This window comes from Narcine bancroftii, chromosome 5 (genome assembly GCF_036971445.1).
Source record: "Narcine bancroftii isolate sNarBan1 chromosome 5, sNarBan1.hap1, whole genome shotgun sequence".
Lineage (NCBI taxonomy): Eukaryota > Metazoa > Chordata > Chondrichthyes > Torpediniformes > Narcinidae > Narcine > Narcine bancroftii.
The window spans coordinates 140,658,380-140,676,354 of record NC_091473.1 but is presented as its reverse complement, the minus strand read 5'-3'; the positions used below and the strand labels follow the sequence as shown (position 1 = coordinate 140,676,354).

Here is a 17,975-nt window from a genome sequence, read left to right as displayed (position 1 = left end):
GTTGTTGAAAAAAACCAGAGTTCGTTATCTTTGTTAAAGAACAGATTACTTTTTTTGACTGAAAATGCTAATTCAGTAAAAAGTCGTTCTGTGTTATGGGATGCGTTAAAAGCTTATTTAAGAGGTTAGATTATTAGCTATACCACTAAAGTTAAGAAGCAGTATATGGCAGAAAGTTTAGTATTAGAAAAGCAAATTGATGAATTGGAGAAGGAACTTAACAATTGACAGAAGATTTAAAAAAGTGTCTTTGACTAAATTGAAATTGTGTTGTAATACGTTGCAGACTTATCAACTTGAATGTTTAATTAAGCGATCTAAGCAGCATTATTATGAGTTGGGTGAGAGGGCACATAAGGTACTTGCATGGCAGTTAAAGAAAGAACAGGTTTCATGGGTTAATAATGCTGTAAAAAATAATTCAACAGTTACCTATAAACCTCAGGAAATTAATGACCAGTTTTATTCATTTTTATAAAAAATTATATACATCTGAGGGGAAACAGGATAGTGGTTCTATTGATTCTTATTTATCTAAGTTAACATTATCAGCATTAGAAAAGGAGGATGTTATGAATCTGGAAGCTCCGTTTACAGAATTAGAGATTAAGGCGGCTATGTTGGAAATGCCCAATGGGAAGTCACTGGGTGATGACGGGTTTTCGGTGAATTTTATAAAACTTTTTATGAAGATTTGTCTTCGGTGTTTGAGGAGGTATTACAACAAGTGACTGAACAGCATGAGTTACCAGAATCTTGCTCTAGTACTTTAATTACTGTAATTCCAAAAAAAGATAAGAGATCCATTGAAAGTGTCTTCGTATAGACCTATTTCTTTATTGAATGTTGATTATAAAATTATAGCAAAAGTGTTCACAAATCGACTTGCTAAGTATTTACCTAAATTGATACATGTTGATCAAACAGGTTTTATTAAAAATAGAAATGTTTCAGATAATATTCTTCGATTGATTAGTTTGGTCAATGCATATCGACAGCAGCCCAACCATCCAATGGTGTTTGCTCTTGACGCGGAAAAAGCCGTTGATAGGGTCGAATAGGATTTTTTATTCAGAGTATTAAAGATGTTTAAATTTGGCCCTTAAAGCTTTCACCCAACCAATAAAATAAGCTTTATATATGAACCCGACTGCGAGGGTGGTGACAAATGGTCAAGTTTCATCATCGTTTAAATTGACGTGTTCAACTCAACAAGGTTGTCCATTGTCACCAGCTTTGTTTGCATTGGCTATTGAACTGTTAGCTCAAACAATAAGGCAGAATGAACAGATAAGAGGGATGAGAGTTATGAATGAAGACTATAAGATTATTTGCAGATGATGTTTTGATATATTTAACAACCCAGAATAATCATTGCCACATTTACGGGAATGTTTATTACAATATGGAACATTATCTGGATATAAAGTTAACTGGGATAAGAGTGAAATTTTGCCAGTCTGAGAAGTAGATTATTCAGAGTATAAAAATATTATTAAACTGAAATGGTCTGATAAAATTAAATATTTAGGAATATTTGTAAATACTGAGTATCAATCTTTATACAAGTTAAATTGTGTTCCATAAAGCAGATTTAATTAAGTGGAAAGATCTTCTGTTAACTTTATTTGGTCGAGTTAACTGTATTAAGATTAATATTTTTCCTCGTATTCAATATTTATTTCAATTAATACCGTGTTCTCTTTCAAAGAATTTCTCTCAGGATTTAAATAAAATTACGAGAGAACTTTTACGGAAAGGTAAACTACCACAGGTAGCATTATATAAACTTACTTGGAAGTACGCGTTAGGTGGGCTTCAATGACCTCATTTTCAAAATTATTATGAAGCAGCCCAGTTGAAATTTATTAGTAGATTGATGGATTTGGACCAGCCCCCGAGTTGGGCTAAAGTTGAGATGGCTTGTATTTCTGAAGCCAAGGTGTATCAATTTATATTTCGATGGAATTGTAAATTTGTTGAGGGAATATAATATGCCGATATAAAACATCTATTAAAACTATGGATTAAAAAAAGGTAAATTGTCAATTTTACCTCCATTATATAATAATCAGCTTATTTCTTTTTCAATGTTTAATAGTCATTTAAAGAGTTGGGATTCTAAGGGTATAAAAACATTACAGGATTGTTTTGTAGAAGGACAGTTTCTTTCAATCAATTGAAAGAGCGTTTTGATATTGCTGAAAACTCTTTATTTCTTTATTTTCAACTTTGATCTGTGGTGAAAAATATGTATGGTAGAGAGATGATTTTACCTGTATTGACGGAATTCGAGTCTTTGATTTCTTCTATACCAAAAAGGGGTTATATTTCTGTTATGTACCAAGTATTACAAGACAATATGGATAAGTCGGAATGGGAGCAGTCTAAGCTGAAATGGGAAAATTATTTAGCTTTTGTTTTTCCTGAAGACTATTGGGCAGATACACGTCATGATAGTGTTACAAATTGACGAATGTGTGGTATGGAATGGCTAATTATAATTTTCTACATCAGTTGTATTTAACCCCAGAGAAATTGAAAAAATATGGTTTTAGTAATTCGGATTCTTGTTTTAGATGTGGTGTATGTACTGGAACTTTTTTACATGCTGTTTGGTCTTGTGTGCATGTACAACCATTCTGGGATGAAATAAAGTTAATTTTGGAAAAAAATTATATAATTTTAAGTTACCATTAGATCCATCTATTTTTTTAATGGGTTATATGATTCCTTTAAGGGGATTAGGGTTGGATAAATTTCAAATTGCATTTATATATTTAGCATTGTCTGTAGCTCAAAAATGTGTAGTAAGTACATGGAAAGATAATTTAGTGATTAATATAATGCGATGGCAATAATGAATTGAAAGCTTGTATTGTTTTGGAAAAAAAATACATATAATCTGCATGACAATTATTCTTTTTTTGTTAATAAGTGGTTGCCATATTTGGAATATATGCATTATATATTCTGATTTATGATATACTTTTAGTTTCTGTTTATATATTTTTAGCTCTCCTTAAGAGAGTTGGCTGATGAGGTGGGGAGGGGGGATTTGATAAAATTTTATTTTTCTCTTGGGTTTTATTTTCTTTCTTTTTGCTTAATTTTTTTAATATATATTCATATAAAATTTTCTTTATGAAATGTATTTTGTATTACTATTGATGATTCTTCAAATAAATAAAGTTTAATATAAAAATGTCACAATAAAATGAAGCAATTTTCAGTTTGCTCAATTTTTAATCGTAGTCTGTTGTGAATGTGTCTTAAATTGCGCACTTTTCAGATTTAGCCAAATTTTTATGGAATTTCTAGATTTTCAAGCGAAACATGCCATTTATTTTTCATTTCACCTTTCTGACTGAACAGAGATTTGGGCATGTGCTGCAGTAAATGTTTTCCTTCTTTGTATAGAAAGAAGAATGTAAAGTTGAAGGACAGCTCAATAATTCTGACTCCACCCAATATATTCGAGAACTGAAGGATCAGATAGAGGAGCTACAGCATGAGGTAAGTGATAAAATCTAGATTTGTCTACTTTGGTAATCTTTTCCATTATCTATAACACTTTTTTGTACAAATCCTGCCTACTGAAAAATGCAGCTGCCACTGATGTAAATCTACTGGTGCAGCATTCTGCTGTGAAGTCATTAACATACATCTGCATGAGATAACAATGTTCCTTATCATGTTTCCCTTTCCTCCTCACTTTTTCCTTCACTCCCTATTTTGGCACGTTCAGTTTAGCTTGTGACCAGAAGCTTCAGAGTTGACATTCAAGTTTTATAGCTTTACACTAACAGTTTTTTTTAACTTTCCTTGTCATGTTTGCAGTGTTGACTGTTCATTTTCTTATCAAATTGTGTGCACACAATTTATTAATAGATATTGTATTTAGATTTGGGCAAGTTCTTAAACTTAAGCAACTTTGCTTTGAATGCCATTGTGAGACATCACTGAGATTATAAATAACAGAAAATTGAACTGGATTGAATGTGTTTACATAGCGTGATTTTTATTCTTGTGATTGAGAAGGATCTCTTTGCAGCCCTAAAATGCATAGGATTAGGAATTAAACTAAATTATAAATGATTTCAGTAGGAAAGAAGGCTTGGTTGGAAAAGATATCCAGGTGCATTTAATTATTCTCCTTGTATTTTAAACTGAATGAGCCATTTATCAAATTTAGATTTTCCTCTGCACCCCTCCACCCTAAGAATAGATGGGCAGCCACCTTCCAGATCTCTACAAGTAGAATTGTGCAACTGACCACCAAGAGTTTCGGGTCTTTGTTTGTCCTGCTGGACCTTTCACATTTTTGTGAACTTCAGTTAAATTTTCTTTGTTTCAAAAACTAATGCTCTCTAATTTCCACTCATAACTATTAATCAGTCATGCCAATATGCTCTCAACCTCTGACTCAAAATGTCGACCAACCAAATCTCAGCAGGTATGCATGCTGCCTGACCTGCTGAGAAACTGCAGTTTCGCTTCAATTTGACCTGCCTAGTTCCTCCGGCAGGCGTTTTTAAATTTAAGTTTGGACATGCAGCACGGTAACAGGCTCTTTCAGCGCATGAGCTTGTGCCATCCAGTTACTATCAGATAGAGGAGCTACAGCATCCAATTGACCTACAACCCCTGGTAGATTATTTTGAATAGTGGGACGAAACTGGACCACACGGAAGAAACCCCACATAGACACAGAGAGAGAACGTAAAACTCAGACAGCAAGGGATTCGAAGCCTGGTCCTGATCACTTGCGCTAACCAGGCTGCACAATCCAAATTTTGTTTTAGAATTCCAGCAACTCCAGATCTACCTGACCTACTGCAGTCGTATATCTTTGACCCTGCCTTCCAGCATTCCTCATGATATTCTCCGTATTTTGCATCCATAAATTTGTACCATGCTACTTTTCCAGTCCAATTCAATAGGCCTCTTTTGTATCTACCAAACGATCCATCTTCCTGCAGCTTAGAACCTCTTGCCTCATTGTCTACTGTACTGTTGATCTAAGTCCTATTAACAGACATTGTGATTATCACTCCTATGCATTATGAAAAGCATGGAGGCCTAAGCCACTGTGAAACCCCACTGTACACAAACTTGCATCCCATTGCATTTTTAAAATTTTCTCCTGATTTCTAATCCAATTTGATACCTATCCGTGGATCCCATGGGCTATGGCTTTCCTGGTTGATCTGACATCTTAATCTGTGTAAAATGCTGTGATTGCATTGTCCTTCAAAAAAGGTTTTACAAACCATTCCATTTCAAAATCTTCTCTTTCCATATTACCATCATGAAAACTTTTCTGATGTGGCCATCACAGGTTTGACTCTCAAACTATAACAGCCTTAGTAATTTCTCACGCAGTGCTGCTTTCCACAGCGTCGGGTGTACTTTTAAGAGTTGATCCATGATGGAAATGGTATACAGTAATTGTTCTCCCTTTTCAGTACATTGCGTTTTTCAAATGTTTGGAAACTAATTTTTGTATTTTATCAACATTTTCAAATATATCTAAGTATATTTTCAAGTATATCTAAGTCTAGTAGTATCATGGTTGAAGTGATTGGAACTTTTGAACAGAATTCTGCTCAAATGAAATTTGTTTAAACATGTTGCTGAAAATTTATTGATCCTTAATCAATGTGTTATTCTCATTCACCCTCCCAATTCAGTCCAATTGGTCACCATTCCTTAAATTCTTATTCTCAGTCCTTGACCATCATGTACCTCTGCAAATATGGATTGGTGCTGATTTTAGGCATCCTTTTCCATTTGGTTTGTCTACCGATAACATTCAGCTGAAAAGCCATTTTGTTCCTTTCCCTCTGCTCCTATCAGCCTTGTGTGGTTCTGCCCATCTCCTTCCTGAAGTAGCTGCTTCCACCTTTGCCTTCCCCTCCCACCTCTTTCCCCACCCCTTATTTTTGTCTGCTTCCACCTGTTAACATCTCCCAACTCCACCCCATCTCTCTGTCATCGTTCACCCCTCAGTCTGCTTATCACCACTGACTCCTTTTCCTCTCCTTAATATTGCCTGCCTTCTCTCTCCTTTCTTAACTCTGAAGCAGAGTTGCCACCCAGATCATTGACTGACAATTTCCCCCTCTGGATGATGCCTAGCCCATTGAGCTTCCCTGGAAGTTGTTCATAAGATCTCAACTTTCTACTGTTATTCTACTTCACCACTTATAAAATACTTTGTGGTATTCCTTGATTTTGCCTGGCAATATCATGTATGTATCTTTGCCTTTCTGATTTTTAAAATTAAAACCATCTTTTGTGTTGCTTTAGGAAATTTGCAGGTATGCAGTTCTCACATTTGTCATATCCTTTTACTGCCTTATCCTGTGCTGTTTCTCACACCCTTATGGCTCTCACCATGGGAAGATCCCTGTTTCCTTTCTTAGAGATATATTTGGTCTGAACATTTGCGATCTTTTTGATTGCTTCTTCCTCCTTTGCTGGTTTGTATTTGAGTAATTATTTGTACTTGATTTTGCTGAAACAGATTTTTTTCATCCAAAAATGTACTGTATATAAAAGTGCCAGAGAGAGAATCTTGCTCCCTACTCTATTCAAGGCTGAATTATGATTGCAGTCTCTTATTTGCTCTCCTTTTGCCAAATATCACTCCTAACACTAAGACCGGCACTGCAATCTTTATGTTTGCAATCTTTTTTTCTCTTCTTTGGCTTGGCTTCGCGGACGAAGATTTATGGAGGGGGTAAAAAGTCCACGTCAGCTGCAGGCTCGTTTGTGGCTGACAAGTCCGATGCGGGACAGGCAGACACGATTGCAGCGGTTGCAGGGGAAAATTGGTTGGTTGGGGTTGGGTGTTGGGTTTTTCCTCCTTTGCCTTTTGTCAGTGAGGTGGGCTCTGCGGTCTTCTTCAAAGGAGGTTGCTGCCCGCCAAACTGTGAGGCGCCAAGATGCACGGTTTGAGGCGTTATCAGCCCACTGGCGGTGGTCAATGTGGCAGGCACCAAGAGATTTCTTTAGGCAGTCCTTGTACCTTTTCTTTGGTGCACCTCTGTCACGGTGGCCAGTGGAGAGCTCGCCATATAATACGATCTTGGGAAGGCGATGGTCCTCCATTCTGGAGACGTGACCCATCCAGCGCAGCTGGATCTTCAGCAGCGTGGACTCGATGCTGTCGACCTCTGCCATCTCGAGTACTTCAACGTTAGGGGTGTAAGCGCTCCAATGGATGTTGAGGATGGAGCGGAGACAACGCTGGTGGAAGCGTTCTAGGAGCCGTAGGTGGTGCCGGTAGAGGACCCATGATTCGGAGCCGAACAGGAGTGTGGGTATGACAACGGCTCTGTATACGCTTATCTTTGTGAGGTTTTTCAGTTGGTTGTTTTTCCAGACTCTTTTGTGTAGTCTTCCAAAGGCGCTATTTGCCTTGGCGAGTCTGTTGTCTATCTCATTGTCGATCCTTGCATCTGATGAAATGGTGCAGCCGAGATAGGTAAACTGGTTGACCGTTTTGAGTTTTGTGTGCCCGATGGAGATGTGGGGGGGCTGGTAGTCATGGTGGGGAGCTGGCTGATGGAGGACCTCAGTTTTCTTCAGGCTGACTTCCAGGCCAAACATTTTGGCAGTTTCCGCAAAGCAGGACGTCAAGCGCTGAAGAGCTGGCTCTGAATGGGCAACTAAAGCGGCATCGTCTGCAAAGAGTAGTTCACGGACAAGTTTCTCTTGTGTCTTAGTGTGAGCTTGCAGGCGCCTCAGATTGAAGAGACTGCCATCCGTGCGGTACCGGATGTAAACAGCGTCTTCATTGTTGGGGTCTTTCATGGCTTGGTTCAGCATCATGCTGAAGAAGATTGAAAAGAGGGTTGGTGCGAGAACACAGCCTTGCTTCACGCCATTGTTAATGGAGAAGGGTTCAGAGAGCTCATTGCTGTATCTGACCCGACCTTGTTGGTTTTCGTGCAGTTGGATAATCATCTGATTATTAAAATAGAGTTCTCTGGAAGGCATTCCAAGAATTCTGCATCAGCTTCCTTTTTTCTCTATTAATAAAGAATTGTTGAAATCAATCCCTACCACATGACTTTTGTACCACCGAAGCTGGCGAATGTACTTTTTCTATTCCTCCTGATTTGGAGTCAGCGAGGAATTCCTGCCAATCTCATTGCCATTTTTTCCTCATTCAGACCTATGATCTCCTTTACTGTAATTGCTATCATGTTGTCCTTCCCACAGCTGTAATTGTTTACTTAATCAGTATTGAAGTCACACACCACCCCCCCCCCCCTCAACCTACTTTCCCTTGAAACCCCATCTGTCTATCTCATTTCAAGTCCATTTGGGTTATAATATTGAGCTGCCATTCTTATCCAAATATGTGTTGCTTTTTTGTTATAGTCATAACTGCAGGTTCCTCGTGTTATCAGTGCCACCAGTTCTAGCTTTTGTTCATGAACATCTTGATTGAAGTATAAAACACTTAGCTCTCCAAAATGAAGTTAGGTATAATCTTTGCTGTTGGGCTCTATTCCACTATTAGGCTAACTTTTTCTCTGACGGTAACAAACTTTCCCTCAAGGTTAATGGTCTAATCCCTGTTGAGATACAATTTGTCAGGCTAGTATGGATTCCGTCTCTATCTAGGCTTCAGTTTCCCGAAAATCTGAAGCCTTCCCCAATGAACCATCTTTTCAGCCACATATTAATTTGCAGTATTCTAATCCCGCATTCGCTGGTGCCGGTAGTTTATCTGGAGATTGCTACCAATGAGCTGGTTTTCCCTTTTGCCTTATAATTTGAAAAATCCGTTGATTTCCCATTGTGAAAGTTACCTCATGTCACCTTGGCACCTTGCCCACCATCTTACGATCACATACATTTTGGAAACAGTAGACAAAAGTGCTGGAGAAACTCAGCAAGTCATGCAGCAAAAGGCAGTTGACATTTCAGGCCAGAGCTGTTCATCCAGAATGTGCTTTTGTGCATTGCACCAGACATCAGAATCTGGAGATTTCCACATTTACGTCCATTTTAGAAGCTGTTTCTGTTGGAAACCTTCCATAGATTTAAATGCCCCTTAATTTTTCTTTCATCTTTTCTAATCTTGTCACCCATTTCAAGGCCTTGTAAAGTGTGCTGCTCAAAACTGATAAACTAAAATAGCTGAGGCCTAACCACATTTTATAAAGATTCAGCCTGACCTTGAGTTTTTGTAAACTGTCTCTATTAGAAGAGAAACATAATATTCACTTAAAACAAACTTTGGAAATCCATATTATTAGGTCAACAATGTCATCAAATTTTAGTTGATTAAATTAACAGTTAAATGGTTCCAATTAAAAGTATTGTTTATTCCTCGAAGATTGACAGTTTGAGATGGGTAGAATAGACCCAATGTGTTTTACCTCCATTCCCTTCTCACCGCAGAAGTCCTTTAATTTCCCCACTCTGTGACAGAATTTTGCTCATATTAATCTTTAGATATATTATATATATTTCTTAGTAAGAAACTTTTATGGCTGGACAGGGACACAGACACACACAATTACACACTCACAGAATCCTTGGAGATGGCAGCCAGCAAATAGCGGAGACCATCTGTCTCCAAATTCATTGTTCAGTGGAAGCTGAAAACAACCATAAAAATTAGAATTGGATGGTTCACTGAAAATAAAGTCACTGATGTTTGCTCAACAAGGAGATTTGGTCAAACAAGAGACCATTTACTTGTTTTTACATATTTCTGAAATTGCAACTGAAAGAAAATAGTAAACAGATAAAGTAATTTGCTTTTAATTTATAAACTTGAAGTAGTTGACAACAATGATGTCAAGTCATGTGATAAAGACATTTGAAAAGCTGCATTTTAAGTATTCAACTGAGGCCGAAAATGTAGTAACAATCTTTGGAGAAGAATAGTTGCTTGTGTTCACCTTGTGAAAAGGAGGAGCACTGAAGTCGTGGCTTTGTAGAAAATGGCCATTTTCAACTGTCTCTTGAACAGAGGACATTTCTGCTGTGTCCAGTATAACTGGTCACTTTTTGATTGAAAGGAAGCAAAATTGATCTTGCATTTGAAACGTAACCATTTTCAAATGGTTTCTTCGTTCAACCCTTGCCGGGGTTTGTGAAATCATCATGGAAGAAAATATAAGATACTGTAACCTCCATGCAAGAGAGATAAATCATTCTGATGAATAACAATTCTTTAAAAATAACTCTACAAGAATTTTGTAAGTTTTGAGAAGTCTGAGGCCTCACACTGACCCCATAATTACTTTTGAGCAACAATTTAAAGAAACTGAGTTTGAAAACAAAGCTGGCAGAATTTTAAAAATTGATTCTTGTAATGGAGACACACACACACACACACACACACACACACACTCACACTCACACATTTGTGCATAGTGGGATTAAATTTAGAGTTAAGTAAGAAGTGTTATGTTATTAATAAAAAATATTGTTTTGAAGATACTGTTGTCTTGGTGAATTTCTATTGCTGCTGGTCTGGTTTGCAACAACAACCCCCCACCCCCCCACCCCCAAAAAAAAATAAAATCATCACCATCTGAACCATATATATGGGATGGACATGGTATCAATGAAAATCGTTGCCATGTTTATTGCTGCCTTTTTTTCTTTAGGGTGACTGTCTATTGAATTTTGTATTTGGATGCATTAATTGTTAAAAGAGGTGTAGGGGGGGAAATTGGACTTGATGGTGAAGCCTGTATATAATTGGAGAATGTAGTGTTTTTTTTTAGTATGGATTGTCGACACTACTTGAGTTTTAAAAATTATAAATAAAATATTTTTTTTTAAAAATCACTGCCATTGTTCATTCCCAGTCCTGGTTCAGAGGGAGTGTGTTTACATGGAATGTCAACTGGTTATCACAATGAAGGCAAGGAGTAGAATTAAGTGCCTTTTGCAGATAAGATGCATGGCCAGTGGAGTGCACAAATGATCACAATTATTTGCCATCGACATTTGTGAATGTGAGATGTTTCCGTCATTGGAATGAGGGAACGTGATTATAAGAGTAGGTGGATCTATGGAGGTATTAAAGAGCATGTGGATACAATTCTTGAAAATCAGATAAATGATGGATATTTAAAGATCAAACGTTGAAGCATCATTAAATAAGACCAGGGACAAAATAGCCATGATCAAGGTTGACGAGTCATTGCCTGGTCCTGTTTTATCGAGGGGTGATTGTACCTCTTCTACATCTGTGATGTAAGATTGTAACCTCACTTTCTGTATAACTTAGCTGTGCCCTAATTCCCAGAAGTTTCACAGAAGCCCCGATTTAGTTCATGATACTTATTTTACGAGTTTTAATTTTCCATTTGTAATTGAGACATTCTGCCCTCAACATCACAATCTTCACCTCTGAGCTACTTGTGGCAGTTTTATTTAGCTATGGTGGTGACAAGGTTTTTACCTTCATTATGAGGTAGTTGTGTCCCATAATGCTTGATGTCCCATAATTGAGAAGAGTGAAGAATATCAGGAATCATTCATAACGTCCTCCAGCACTGCTTCTTGGTTGAAGCTGGTCTACACCACATTTGTCAGCATTTGTTTTCAACTTGTTGTGCACTACTAGCTGCCTTCACGTCGTAAAAGAATAATTAGCATCCTGTTCTTTTTTTTGTGATTGGAGAAGTTTTAAGTAATCAATAGCTACCTCTGGATTTCCAGCCTAATTTCATGCTTATGAAATGTTCTGCATGTTTTAGAAATAAACCATGGGACCTCAATATATTTGTCTAATCTGTCCTTCAAGACTTATTTTAACTGATGTATCCTTTTTACCAGTTTCTTTGCTGTATTCCCAAAACCAGTGTAAACCCCTTGTAACATGATGGTTCTGTGGACTGATGTCATGAATTTACACATGTGAACCATGACAAGTTGTTCATCTATGATAAGCATTGTTTTTCATTGTTCTCCATGCATACATTTGCAGCAAAATGTCAGGAGAAACATTCAACATAACCTTCCCCCCCCCCCCTCCCCCTTCTTCCTTTATACAGGGGTTAGATCCCTCCATGTCCAAATAATTATTTACTAGGTCCATTTTTTTTTGGCTTCCATTTCATAAAATGATGCAATATTTTCCATGATCAAGGTGCTATTTTAACTATTTCCTGGCAAAATAAAATCTTGCATCTCTGAACGTTAATAAATTGTAACAATAGCAGAGGTACATTAATTTGCTGTTAGAAAAATCTACCATGAGCATTTTTTACAGCTGATAATGTTCTCACGGAGGAGTCAGAATATTGCAGGTTTATATCCATCAGAAATTGAGTACAAAATAATGGCTGCCACACCAGTGCAGAGATAAAGTGATGGCGCATGGATGGATGCACGAGACTGTTGGAATGTGTAACAGAAAGCAATGTGATGGAGTAACTCAGCTCTCAGGTCAAACAACATCATTGGAGGAGTTGGGGGGGGGAGAATTGTTGGTTTTGGGTTGAAACCTTGCATCAAGACTGATCGTGGAGAGGGGATATAACCAGAAGGAGAGAGCAGTGAGATTTGGACAAATAGAGGATTAGTTACCAGGGATGAATGAGAGAGGAGAAGATGGAGTTCAGAGGCAGGTGATTGATAGGTGGCAGAGAGAGTGAGAGTGGCCTACTCTATGATCCCAAGAGGGTGTAATATTATCCCATAGCATTGTTTTGAAGAAGACTGGTGGAGTTATGCCTGATGTTTTGACCACATTGAACATCACTTAACATCTTCCAAATTTGTTGCTTATATTGTGACATTAATATAGAACATAGCAATGTTTAAACATTTTGATCTTGAATATCCATGATCAAGTGAATCCAGTAACATTGTTTACATTACTTCTAACAAAATAAATAACTTAGTGCATAGATTACTGCAATGAAATATGTTGCAGAATATTTATAAAAACCTATTTTAAAAGTTGTTCTTTAAACTGTAGCTTAATGAAGCCTCATTGAACCATATTGTTAATGGGCAACATTTGATGCTTTTCAAACTTAGAACACCATTGTAGTATTAGGAGAACACACATAGAATGACCTAAGTGTGGCTTCTTGCTATCAGCAAGACAATCTGTGATTTTACTTCTCCAAATGTTTGTAGAAAACTAAAAGAAGCAAAGTTGCACATTCATCTTCCTGAAGATAGGGATGTGTTTCATGTGAGATGTTGACCACAACTGCCTAACAGCTAACTCGTGAGGGAAATGAAAAGAGACTTAAATTAACAACTACCACATTCATTATTAGTAGATTGATAAAAGAATCAAAACTTAATTTGATCAGACTGATACTCACCTTTGAACAAAAAGGATGGTCCATTGCTGTTTGATGTCTACGTTAAATTGTACTCAAATGAGGGTTCAGAGAAGATTTTCTAGAATAATTCCTGGAATGAAAGGCTTAGTCTATGAGGAACTATTGTCAACTCTTGAACTGTACTCATTGGAGTAGAGAAGGTTGAGGAGGGAGCTTATAGAGGCATGCGGAAGGCCTGGACAGAGTAGATGTGGTTCTCATGGTAGAAAATTCTAGGACGAGAGCATAATTTCAGGATAAAAGGGCATCCATTTAAAACAGGTACAGAAAAATGTCTTTATTCAGAGGGTTGTAAGTCTGTGGAACCTGTCAGGGCATCAAGGGAAAAAGCTGGGAAGTGGGGCTGAGTAGGTGGATGGATCAACTAATGGTTACAACAGCAGACTCGATGGGCCATTGGACCTACTTCTGCTCCTATTTCTTGTGATCTTGTGAAAACCTGAAGTCTTTGAATGACATGTACCACCAGCTTTTCAAGCTGCATAACCTCAGTTATCTCTTAATTATAGTAAAGTGATATAAAGTAGATCAGGTTAGCTTCGAGTGTAAAGGCCCCAAAGACTGTTACCTTGGACAATAGAGTCATCGTCATACAACATGGAACAAGTGTTCTGGCCCAACTAGTCCATGCCAACTATGACATTCTGGGCTAATTTTTTTTTGCCGGCCTTTGATCCATATCCATCAAAGCTCCTCCTATCTATAAATCAGTTTGTGTTTTTTGAATCTTGTTCTTGTGCCCATATCTAGTTTCCTCTGGCAGCTCGTTCCAGATATGGACTATCATCTGAGTGAAAAAAATCCTCTCATATCCCCTCTCACCTTAAACTTTTGCCTTCTAGTTCTAGAATCATCTATCCTGAGGGGGAAAAACTGAGCATTCATTTTATTCATGCCCCTCATGATTTTGTAAACCTCCAAGATCACCCCTCTTCACTCTTGGGAGTAAAGACCCAGCCTGTCCAACCTCTCTTCTTCACTCAACCCTTCCAGTCCCTTAGATATTAAGGGTATTAAAATAGGGACCAATGAACATAAAATTAATTTATTTGCAGATGATGTGATTATTTATTTGACAGATCTGGGATATTCATCAGATAAATTATATGTGCAACTAGAATAATATGGAATAGTTTCAGGATATATAGTCAATTGGGACAAAAGTGAAATTATGCCACTGGCTTCTGGTGATTATACACAGTGTAGACAAAAGATGAAATTTAAATGGCCGGAAAGTCGGATAAAATATTTGGGATATCAGTTAGATAATCTTTTTAAAATTAATTATGGGCCATTGTTTAAGAAAATTGAAGAGGATTTTTAAAAATGGGTGGATTTACCAATTACATTAATTGGTCAAGTAAATTGTATTAAAATGAATATTTTTCCATGAGTGCAATATTTATTTCAATCATTATCTATTAATATTCCTAAAAAGTTTTTTAAGGATTTAATAAAATTATAAGGACATTTTTATGGAAAGGTAGAATGTCAAGGATTTTTATGGATTTGAATCGGGAGGTCTATAACTTTCAAATTTTGAATATTATTATAAAGCAGCCTAGTTACAATTTCTTTTTTTGAGGAAGGAGAGAAAGTGGCTTGGGTTACTATAGAAATGAATAAGATAGGTGAAAAAGAATCTGAGGAATTTTTATATAAATGGAATGAGACATCATTAACACAAGAAATAGGCACACCAATATTAAACATTTGGTTAGAATGTGGTATAAGGTACATACGTTGATGGGATTTAAGGGGTATGGATTGGGGAGGATGCCACTAATGCAAAATAAATTCATCCCATTTACATTGAATAATATAAATTTTATTAACTGGTCAATAAAAAAGTAATAAAGTCTATTAAGGATTGTTATCAAGATAGATATTTAATGACATTTGACCAATTGAAAACTAAATATGGAATACAAAATAATACAATATTTGGATATTATCAGTTAAAGGCTTATTTATGAAAAAGATTAACTACATCTTATTTACTGTTAGAAGATGATAAAATAGAAACAATAATATCAAATCCAAATATTAAAAAAGTACTTATCAGTTATTTATTTATTAATTTTAAGGGGAGTAAAGAAGAAAGATTTTTTTAAATCTAAACAAAGATTAGAAAAGGATTTGGGTATAGATATAAATGATAGAAATTGGACACAAATATGTTATGATAGTATGAAAAATACAATAAATGTTAGATATAATATGGTACAGTACAATTTGTACATCAGTTATACTTTACATCATAAAAGCTTAATTTAGACATTTTGGATAAGTTTTTTTCGATGTAAACAGGATATAAATACTTTTTTAAAATGTGTAGAAATTAGAATGCCAATTGTCCTCGTTTCAGGTAACTCCCTCCCCCTCTTCATTTCTTCTTTATCTTCTGCTGTACTTGGTTTATAATCTGCGTGCCACTGTCTCCTAGCCGCAAGCGTTTGGAAGAATCCTTTGTCTCTGTCATCAAGGAGAACGGCCTCCTGGGCAGGAGTAGGGACCTCAAGCTCCCGGGAAGGAGTAGGGGCCGCAGTCAGGACTGGTGGCAGTGGGGAGGTGTCGGGGATTGGCGGTGAGGGTGGGAAGATGTCAGGGACTGGCGACGGTGGTGGGGAGTTACCGGGAATTGGTGACGGTGGTGGGGAGGTGTTGGGGTCTGGCGACGGCTGATGCCACTGTGTTGTTTTTGGGGTTTTATGGGGTTTTTTTCCATTAACCGAAAAAACCAAGCTTTTCGGATATGGTAAAATGTACTGTATTCTCAATGCCTTGTATAGCTGGATCATGCAGACCCGACAATTCAGCGGTTCTTATAGAGGGCCATCAACTTGAAACGTTAATAATATTTCTCTCAGCACTGATCCAAGAAACCCAATTTTCTGTTTTCACAAGAAAGTACTGTTTACTGCTTCAAGCTTATAAATACTATGCAAACCCCATGAATATAAATTGCTTGAATTTCTTAATTACTGGTATTTTAATGAACTATGTAATTACTGTTGTAATTTCATTGTGGAGGCTATAATTAATTTTCTCTATGCAGGAGAACAGAGACAGCAAAAAACAATGTTCCACTTAATAGATAAAGTAACCACTAAATTATTTGATTCATATGTATCTCCCTTTTTCAAATGCATCTACAGAAATGAATTTAAATGTGTCCCTTGTTTTTGGATTAGAGGAGGTGTAAAATGCATATTTTAATAAATACAGCTAGTTCTACTGAGGAAAGCTACAGAGCTCATGTTGAATAAACTGCTGCTTTATGTTAAGAAATATTACCATGAGTAAGCCTGAGTTTCCTGTTGGGTGTTGTAAGACTTGTCTGTGCTACCTAGATTATGAAAATGTAGAGATGTACAAAAGATGAAGTTACTGGCCACAGACCAGTCAATGTAGTTTGTGAAGCAAACTCAGTGACACGCCATGAGCAAATACCAGAGATAGGCATTGCTTTAGGAAAAACAATCAGCGAGCATCTACCTAGTCTTTTAAAACCTGGTGATCAAGGTAAATTATATATTTAGACATATAGCGCAGGTAACAGGCCCTTTTGGCCTACAAGCCCGTGCCACCCAATTACACACAATTGATCTACAACCCCCATATGTTTTGAACAATGGCATGAAACTGGAGCACCCAGAGGAAGCCCAGAGCAGTGGTTTTCAACCTTTTTCTTTCCACTCACATACCACTTTAAATAATCCCCATGCCATCGATGCTCTGTGATTAGTAAGAGACTGCTTAAGATGGTATGTGAGTGGGAAGGGAAGATTGAAAATCACTGCTCTAGACCCAATTGTTACTGAAATATTTTGCTGAGAAAAATTGTCATTGGCCCATTTCCTTTGGAGTTATGAGGCCGTACACACAATGAGTCAATTAGGTACGATTAGTGGTTTTCAAACTTTTTCTGTCCACCCACATACCACCTTAAGCAATCCCTTACTAATCACAGAGCACCTATGGCATAGGGAATACTTAAAGTGGAATGTGAGTGGAAAGAAAAAGGTTGAAAACTACCCCTTTAGAGGGTGGTGAGTATATGGAATGGGCTGCCAGAGGAGGTGAATAGGTACTATTGCAATATTCAAGATAAAAAATTGGATGGATATGCAATAGATGGGTTTTGAGAGATATGGGCCACATGCAGGCAGGTGATACCAGTGTGGGTGAAGCATTTTGATTGGCTTGCACAAGTTGGACTGAAGGGACTGTTTCCATACTGTACGACTTCATAAATCATGTATGACCTTCTATCCCTTACACCCCACACTTCCTAGAAAATTAAATTGATTAAAGGGCTTGCTTCAGTTAAAAGACCCATCCCACTCTTTTTCTACTCCTTTCTGTTGAAAATGTACTATTGTATTCATGGACATTTTCTTCACCATGGAAATCAGACGATGGAATGGTGCCCTTGCACTGTTTTAACTGAACTTTTTCTAGTGATGCTATACTCTTGTCGCGACTACTGTGGCAGCGCTATCGAATAAAGAGACATCCACACAATGCGAGGGTGGACCAAAAAATGACTTTATTGGTTTGAATTCGCTGCATCTCTGCACTGGCTCACCCACTTCCAGTGACGGATTTGCCGGCTTCTGGAAT

General features: G+C 37.2%; 1 protein-coding gene across 11 annotated transcripts in view; it reads left to right on the top strand.

Moving 5' to 3' along the window:
- evi5a (ecotropic viral integration site 5a) overlaps positions 1-17,975 on the top strand; it is a 271,867-nt gene that overhangs the window by 204,885 nt on the left and 49,007 nt on the right. For all 11 annotated transcript variants that reach the window (XM_069939241.1, XM_069939244.1, XM_069939236.1 and 8 more), the window contains one exon: positions 3,421-3,516. In XM_069939241.1, coding sequence (XP_069795342.1) covers positions 3,421-3,516 — 96 coding nt within the window. The remainder of the gene's footprint in view (positions 1-3,420; positions 3,517-17,975) is intronic.